Source organism: Limulus polyphemus, unplaced genomic scaffold (assembly GCF_000517525.1).
Source record: "Limulus polyphemus unplaced genomic scaffold, Limulus_polyphemus-2.1.2 Scaffold5783, whole genome shotgun sequence".
In the NCBI taxonomy this organism is placed as follows: Eukaryota; Metazoa; Arthropoda; class Merostomata; order Xiphosura; family Limulidae; genus Limulus; species Limulus polyphemus.
In genome coordinates, this window is record NW_013671393.1 from 1 (window position 1) to 9,456 (window position 9,456).

At 34.8% G+C, this 9,456-nt stretch overlaps 1 protein-coding gene across 1 annotated transcript in view; it reads left to right on the forward strand.

Moving 5' to 3' along the window:
- Nucleotides 1-6,960: 6,960 nt before the first annotated feature.
- Nucleotides 6,961-9,456, forward strand: part of LOC106472975 (F-box/LRR-repeat protein 12-like) — a 9,178-nt gene continuing 6,682 nt past the window's right edge. The window contains exon 1 of the mRNA XM_013933644.2: nt 6,961-7,150. Within this exon, the coding sequence (XP_013789098.1) occupies nt 7,065-7,150 (86 nt within the window). The 5' untranslated portion in view covers nt 6,961-7,064. The remainder of the gene's footprint in view (nt 7,151-9,456) is intronic.

Sequence of the window (9,456 nt, forward strand, 5' to 3'; positions counted from 1 at the left end):
AGTTTTGGTGGTTCGTCAAGCTTTGTCCCACTTTCTCTCCTCCTATAGGGGGTGGTGGTTATGGTACATTCAGACATCTCTTATATTGCAGTGCCAGGGTGTACCAGTTCCAGGTCTCTATGCTTTCAGATCCTGGATCTCCTTTCTGGGCCCATAATCACCACATTGTGGTCTTAGCATGCCTGGCTCCCTGAATTTGGTGGTGAATTGATTATCTCTTCCCAACAAGATTTCCTTGCAGAGTGGTCCCTTGATCGACAGGTCTTTAGGTGGGTGTGTTCTCAGCTAGGGACACCTCATATATGCTTTTACCACCCACTGGAGCACCAAACTTTCTTCCCTTTGGTCTCCTGTTTCTCACTCGCTAACTCACATTTATGCTTGCTCTCATATTTGACTTCTTTCCAGATTTTTATATTTATTCCACACCACTCTATATCTCATCCTACTGGTGGTTCCATCTTGGCTGTTGCAACAATTGCTCCTACTGCTCCGACCTTTCCTTGTATAACCTCCCCTACTCTTACTTCTGTCTTGGTCCCTATTCTGTCAATCTCAGTCAGACATTGTTCATCCAGATGTCATCACACTCTGTCTTCAAGCATGGCTTTTGTCAGGTCCATTGTCCCAGACAAAGGACTGACTCCACGTTTAGCAACTTTCCTTTCCTGATACATTAGACGTTCTTCCATGTCCTTTTATCATAGACGATTGTATACCTTCTGGCTTTGGTCTCTTTTAAGTCATTTCCGACCTTTTCATCTTTCCCTATTTTTCACCTGGTTTTTGACAAAGGCTTGTCCACTTTGTCCATGTCTAGTTATTGGGCAGCCTTGTCAAACACCTGTTTCTCCAGGCTTTTTCTAGTTTCCAATCATTTTCCTTCTTTTTCTGCTCCTTTAAAGTCATGCATCTTCTATATTCCTTTGTTTTGTTTTATTGGGATCTCAGTGTGGTCCTTTATTCCTTTCTTATCCTCTCTTTGAACATTTGTCTTTGTGTTTCATCTATTATCTCTCCCCCAAGACCTATTTCCTTCTCCTCCTTGCTTGCAGATGTTGTCGATCAGATATTTCTGACTTTAATGTGACCCTCTTCCTCTACCATTCCTCTTATGTCATATTATATCCTAACAGATTCTTCCTCCATCAGACCTATGCTGCCCATGAAGGGTGTTTGGCTTTCACATCCATTTCCTTAACTTCCATCTCCCACCAGTACTCCCATTCTGATCCGGATCAGCTTCTTGTTTGCTCCTTATAGTGTTATGTTGAATGTTCTGCTTCCTTTCGGAGTTTGAGTTCCTAACTTTTATTCCCTAGAACCCTTCTATTCTCCCCCTGTCATTTTAACTGGTTTTGTTTGTCAATTCATTAAGCTGGTGTATTTGGACTTATCCATGGAAGGTCACCATCTCCACAACGTTTCTTCTCATCATATTTGTTATATCACCATATTTTTGGCTTCTCATCTTTATCATCCATTGGTGGAGATCATCCAGGCTGGAATGTGGACTACTCCTAATATCTTTGTCACTCTTTATCTGCACAGTCTGGTTGTATCTTCTTCTGGTGGATACTGTCTCCCTCTCATGGCAATTTTACACAGGTCTGTTTGCTTTTGACTTGGATAAGTCTTATCATTTTCTTTCATTTATGTTTCTGTTTTCAGTAACCTACTTTTCACCACTAATAATGGGATCCCACTCTGTGGCAGGTGTTGCCTGGTAAGGTATGCTTTGCCTGAAACCAACACTATTTACTGATTGCATTGTAATATATATATATTTGTAGATATCGGTAAGTTTCACTCTATGGTGGACTTTCACTCATGAACTTCCTAAGTAAAGCAGAAAGGGATTTCTGCTCATCCCTGCTCACCCTTTGATTAAATAAATGTGGTTTGTCTGTTTTACAAAATAGGGAATCACAGATTCCCATTGCACTTTTTCTTATGTGATTTTCCTCCAGACTCCACACACACACTCACACACCCTTTTTCTACCAGTGGAGCACGGGAGTCCTTACCACTTCCAAATTCCCAGTCACTGGTGTGGTGGACCTTGGAAGCTTCCTCCAGACTGAGTTTAGAAATATATATTTTACTTTGGATTGCACCTCTCAGAATGACTTGCATTTGTTCACATCCTTGTTTTTTCCACCCGTATCAGATTCATTTCCTACTTCAAAGGCAAAGAGCAAACCTGTTCAAGAAGTAGCATGGTACCCCACGTGTGTGCTTCCATTTCATCTTGGAGCACACTCATTCATTCTGAGTGGTCATTTTCTGCTTATTTTCTATGTCGTGCCTCTACACCAGTCCCTCCACTTTTGCAATGTGGGATTTAGCTTTGTGTTAGCGGAATTAAGACTGTATTGAAAGTTAACATTTGTCTTCCTCTGAAAATGTATTTATCTCTCTCACACAGTTTCTACCCTTCCTTTCCACAGCCAGTGTTGTTCTCTTACAGGCTGCCAATTCTTAAAAGTAAGGATTGGGTGGGAATAGCAGAGGGAGCTAGCAATGTCAATATAGGTGGTACAATACTATTGGTGGAGAGTAGTCACGTGATAGATATACGTGTTCAGAAATGATGCAGAATTGATGGGGTATATAAACTGATGTGTTGATTGTCAAAATATTTTACCAATGCTTAGAGGGTAGAAGAAGATTGAGATAGCTTTGTGTGGGAGGAGGTAACTCCATATCAGAAATAAGAAAGATGTTAACTTCTCCATGTTAGCATATGTGATGTTTGTTTTAATGATGATGATGATGGTATCAACTTTTTACAAATTAGCTGTGTAACACTGTAAACAAATTTTCAAAAACTTCAACAATAGTAATGTAATGCTCAGGAATGATCAGTGTCAACCATAAAGTCCTAAAGTAACCTAAATAATTTAAGGTAAGGTTAATATATTTGTGATATAAAGGTTTTAATTATTATAACTTTACCTTAAAAAGCTTAAACTTAATAGTGAATAAGTAATAAGAAAAGTCAGAGTCTCATCAGATAACATTAGTTTTATTGTAGTGATAATATTGTTTAAATTCTCTACTGGAGAGTATGGCCTAACAAAAGGCTAATTCACTCTTTGATACCAAGCTACTATAGCTTTTGGATATACAGATCTGGGTATTTTTGGTTTTTCTTCAAGAGGATGTTTCAGGCAGCAGAACATTTTCAACATTACATAAAAAATACTTGGCAATATAAAACAGTAGGACTTGTTACACCTGGATTTTAGAAATGCAGTGTCATTATTTTTAGCATTTTATCAAAAGTTCATGCTTATATAATGCAGAGTTCTGCATTAATGTGACCTTTGAATAATAAAAACTTCATCACATCACCTTTTGAAGTTAATCCTCTACCTAAGTTATTACCCAGCGATTCCTATATCTCCTGTAATTTGGCCCAGATTCCTATAGATTTGAAAATAGACTTAAATTCCTATATTTTTGCCCTTTTTTCATATATATATATATATTCCTATATCTGGAAGATTTGTACCATGAAGAATCCTTCTATGAATGGTGCGAGTGTAAACATCTCAGATATGACAGAAGATAGCATATCTATGGTTCAAGATCATGTTCATTATATAAAAAATATTGCATAGCAGTGATGAAACAGGTGTACGTGTAGTGCTAGATAACATGCAAAACAGAATGCATGTAGACTTACTAGTGTGTAACACCAATATGCACCATTGAATAACTTGGTTGTTTATGTCTTTAATCATCATGATAATCTATGCACATCATGAAATGCCAATTCATTAAAGTATATAGATCTGTTCATTTTTGAAACAAAAGCTACTTTTTTGTCTGATTTTGCTCTTAACAAAAGTAGTGTTAGATTGACTGGCTTGGCTTTAACCGATTATGATCCATTCTCAGAATTTTCTGACCTGAATATAGTGTGTTTATGGATTTGGTTGTCTTTCTGTTCTTACTTTTGTAAGGCAGATTTGTATATTAAACATTGTATCAAGATTTATACTGGCTCAGACTCTGAATAAGACACAAAATTAGATTACTATTTTATCCACAAAACCACATATAATGTCTTTTCAGATTCTTCGTCTGCGTGCATACAGAGACAGATGTAAAGAACATGAGCATTGTTTTTTAGCCCAGACTGACTAGTAACTGAAATCCCCCACCCTTGAACTTGTTTTTTGCACATACATATGATTTCACTCTATTTCTGAAAAAGAGTCCATTGGTCGAAAGGCAGAAATGACAGGTATTTAGTCGAAACTGTAAACGTGGTAGCGTGGTCCATGCCGGAAGTCAAACAAGAGTGCACACATGTGTAGTGTGGTATTTTGAAAGATGAATTTGATTCTGTTGTTTCAGACTGTGAACAAGATGCTCATATTGCCATAGACTCCATTGCATGAGTTTAAAAAATATGCATGTCAAGACAACATGCATGTTGCCAATCCCCGTGTCAAAATTGACTCGAGTATTGGTGACCAGAATAATGTGATCAGCTTGGAATTGGCACAAAATCCAACTTCTTAAGAGGGTCCACAGTCTGATAATAAAAACAAAGGCAATGAGAGACAATGTTTATTGTGGTGATATCACAGTCCAGACTGATCACATACCAGGATATAGATCTATAGATCACTATTGAAATTTTATACGGTACATTAACATTCAAATTTAATTCCGAAATTTAAGTTTAATTTGATTATAAATTTATAAAAATTAAAAATCTAAATCTTAATTAGAATGTTTATTCTTGTCCGAGAGCTGATGTTAGCACCATTGTGAACACCAATTAGCTCCATATACAATCACTGAATACTCACCATTTCTTATTTTCTATTTGTTCAATCAAAACTGACAGCTAATAAGCCAAAAAAATTGCCACAAAAATACTTTTTTTGACAATGTTAGAATGACGATGAAATGAATGACACTCTACAGAAGTTAGTGGCCACTTTTGTCAAACTCAGTGTCATTGAGGAAAATGGAAACATGATCCACACAATTGATGTATGTAGAAAAACCAACTCCCAGATTTCCAACTGATAAATATAGATCTAGTGAAAACTGCAGTGGATACTTTATTAGAACCCCAAACTAAGTTGGCACTTCTCAGTATGAGAGTATTTTTTGAGGCAGACACTGGACACTTTACCAGAAAGTTGCCATTCTCCAATACAGTAAAATGTAACATTAAGTGCCTAAATCCTCAAAGAAGAAGGCTGTACAAAACAGGATTGACAGAGCTGAGCTAGCTCAACGACTGAAGCAAAATGTTGATGCTGCTACACTGAGTGATGAGTGGAAAAGCTATGATCATGACATAGATGTAGACAGCATTTGAGACCAATGGAAGAGTGGATCATAACTTGGTTCAAGTTGTGTGTTTGAAAACCTTGAATGGAAGCTTGAATTTCCATAACTTGCTTAATGTTACAAAAGCTAGTCTCATTATTCCTCATGGCAATGCTGATGTTAAATACTCCCTATCTAATATGCATTTGCATATTATACAGTGTATAAAGTTACTGTAATTAATTTAAAGAATATCAGTATTATGTTCATATTTTGTTTTATGTTAATTTATGCAAAGTGTCACATCAAAAGGGATGTAAGTTTTTGTTTCTTAATTTCATAGAATAAAGCATTTTTTTAATACCAAAAAAATTAAATTTATGTGTCATTAAAGTGGAAATGTGCAAATCTGTTTATACTGTGAAATTATTTAGACCCGTCTGATTTTGTAATAAAAGTCTGAGATGTGATGGTCGTAACGGGTGGTGGAGGCCATTTTGTTTCATTTATGTTAGACATAAAGTTGCTTTTGTTATTTGTTCAAAATATGCATACATAACCATAGACTATTTAGCTAACTTTCCAAGTTGCAGCATTTGACGTGCCAAAACCTCCTATATTTTAAGCCATTTGCCTACAACTCCTATATTTCATACTAAAAAACTTCCTATGTTTTTGGCACCAAAAAGTGCTGGGAAGTCAGTTTTAAGTAGCATGACAGGTAATATAAATTACATGTACTGTCTGTACAGTGTCAGGAAACATGTAGATATATTCCAGCATGTAAAATTGCATAAACAAAAACAGAAATAAAAACAAAGTCTGATGGAAATCAAGTCCTAGATTTTTTTTGTGTTTTTCATTATTGTTCAGGTGTCAAAATTGGCCATGTTGGGATTGTATGGCAAAGAGATTTTGGATTTACCCTTGAATGTTGGCCTCTTTAATTTTTTTATTATTACTTTAGATATATGGTGTCCTCTTAACTTTATGAAAAGCTTTCAACTTATAATGGTCTTTTTATATATGTGATGTGAAAGCTCACTGCCCCAGAATCACACTTAGATTTGTTTTTAACATTAGGAACACACAAACAACTGAGTTCAAATTAAACTGAGAAACAGCAAAAGTTATTTAAAAATTTAAAGTACAGTGGAAAATATAAAAACAAAGTATCAGAATTCTACCTTAGTTAAGAAGAATGACACACCTGTATAGAAGTATAACGTATGTGTACCAATGTCTTAGAAATATATTTACTGTCAATGAAACATTGATATTCTTTTGTAACTTATTCACTCGTATAGAACTCTGAAGTTACTAACTTGGGTAAGATAAGGATTTCTGTGGCTTTACTTGTTTTGAATCTACCAGAAACTACTCCTGCTCCTGCCAATGTCTGCTATGGATCAAGTAAAGAAATAGTACAAAAATCAGTGTTAAATATGTTGATGTAATATTTAGAAAAAACCTCTCCTAAACAATTTAATTGGCAAAAATGGTATTTGTTTGTGATTTCAGTAATATTTCAATCAGTTGTATACTTTGAGAAATTTATTAAGAGTTCTAGAATATATTCTTTTATGATGTGACACCAGAAATGATTACATTCCCTAAAGTACAAATTACTTAATTTTATCACTTTGTTGTTTTGTTTCATCTAGGTTTCCACCTTTCCTTATGATGAGACTTGCTTCATGCTGTAAGCTTTTTTAGGTGGAAATTTACGAGATTTTTTATGTGAACCAGAAATAATTGCAGAAATGGAAATAGCACAGAACTTACCCGAAGTTGTGCTGTTGAAAATTTTTCGATTGTTACAGTTTGGCGATCTATGTCGTGCAGGAAGGTAAGAAATAATCACTTATGAAGATTTTAGCTATAACATATGCTAGCTGGTGTTGTAACCTGGCTTTAACCAAGTAAAAATTACTAGACTAAGTATGAATGATTGCAGGAATGTCGTGCAGGAAGGTAAGAAATAATCACTTATGAAGATTTTAACTATAACATATTCTAGCTGGTGTTGTTTTTTTTAATCTGGCAAGTAAACCTTACTAGACAAGTATGAATGATTGCAGGAAGGTAAGAAATAATCACTTATGAAGATTTTAGCTAATAACATATGCTAGCTGGTGTTGTTTTTTTTAATCTGGCTTTAAGCAGGTAAACCTTACTAGCCATATATGAATGATTGCTAAAATGTTAATACATTTTGATAAGTACATTCTGCATTTCTAGCCAGAAAGATTTATTCAAGATATTTCAGCTGTCATTTATTTTATACCATACTACACTTAGCTAACGGAGTCTGGTCACTTAAAATCTGAGTTTATTAGCTCACTTAAATAACTTGGTTTAAGTACATTTACATGTTTTTATAATAAACTCAAAGCATTTTAAAGTACCCTAAATAGCACCCTAAATTCATCAGATTTTGTGGTGTATTCCAGTAAAGCACTTATAATACTCTTTCTTCTTAAGTTGTACTAGTCACAGTAACATCATAAATGTTTTTAGAAAGATAAATAAGAATACATTACTAATTTGAGAATTTATTTTTACAATGTTCACCATAATCTGAATAAAACACAAAAAATTATTAACCGTCAAGAACATATTCTGACTTTTTTTTGATGATCTTGCAAGCATTCAGCATATAAAACTAAGTAATGTGTATAATGTTTCTTTCAAAACATAGATATATATGAAGTTTTTGTTTTCAGGTGTGTGAAACTTTTGAAAATAACTTCTTGCCCAGGGAACAAACTGCTTGAAAAATCCACTTACCCCATCCTCATCCCACAAAACACAGACACAAAAAAGTATAGCTTTTAGGATTTTGCTTTTATTTACACATTCTGTATATAAAGAGCTTAGAAGCTGTGTATAATATTTAATAAAATCAACTTTTTTCTGCAGTTTCACAAAAAATACAATTTTTTAAATATGACCATTACCTATTATTATATGAAAATTTAATTTTGTTATTTATTTCATGTCTCTCAGCAGGAATTTCGAGAGCCAGCACGGGCTCTGGGGCAAACATTTTTGTTGGTCCCCCGTTCTTTCTCTTTTTTTTTAACATTTTCAAGAATTTATTAAAAAGAAGATCCTAAATTATCGAGCTGATAAACCAGACAAAATCATAGCAGTAGCCATTTTTACCTCACAGTATAAGCGTAAAACTGTTAATAAAGTAACAACAAATATATATTAAATCTATAAAGTAATAAATACATATTAATTATTACTCAAATTATTATTTCAGTCATTCTTAATGTATCAAGCATCAAAGGTAGCTACTTGCAATCCAGACCAGCCAGTCCATTTTATGTTCAGCTCATATAAATGTAGCATTTAAAATCATAAATAATATTCAACGTTAAACTGGTACACAATTTGTTTTGTTTTTAAATTGAGTACCAGTTTAATGTTGTATATTATTTATGATTTTAACTTTATACACAAGTGCCAAAATACTATAATTAAAATGTAGCAGTGTCACTGTATTAGACAAAAATGTTAGTTTTCAAAAGCAACAAAATTTTAGATACAGTTACCTATGTTAATATTCTCGACAGTGGCTTTTTCAAGTAACACGACTTCAGCAGCATCATTTGTTCCATTGTTCGCTTCTTTGCAACTGAAATGACCTGGAGCATGATAACGCCAAAGCCTGTTGGCATGCACCACCTTTGGTTTACCTCGCTGACCACATTTTATTCGGAAAGTCACGTCTGAGAGACGATCCACTATGTGATATGGGCCTTCCCATGGAGAAGACAACTTAGGAGACTTCTCTTTGGCCTTCCTGGGATTATACAACCACACCTTGTCTCCTGGTACAAAACTGATTTCAGTAGATCTCTTATCATAACATAGCTTCATGGAATCATCAGACGTTTTCAAGTTGGAACACACTTGATGGTGAATATCATCCATCCTTTCTGATAACACTTTCACGAACTCTGACACATTTTCAGGCAACTCCTCGTAAGGTGGGCATCCTGTTATCAGATCCACTGGCAACCGAAGTTCCCAACCAAACATCAGCTTTGCTGGAGTGTATCCAGTGGCTTCATGCTCTGCTGTCCTGTAGGCATCTTGGCGGGTATTACAAAACCTAGCCAATTCCTGTCAAAGTGTCCAATT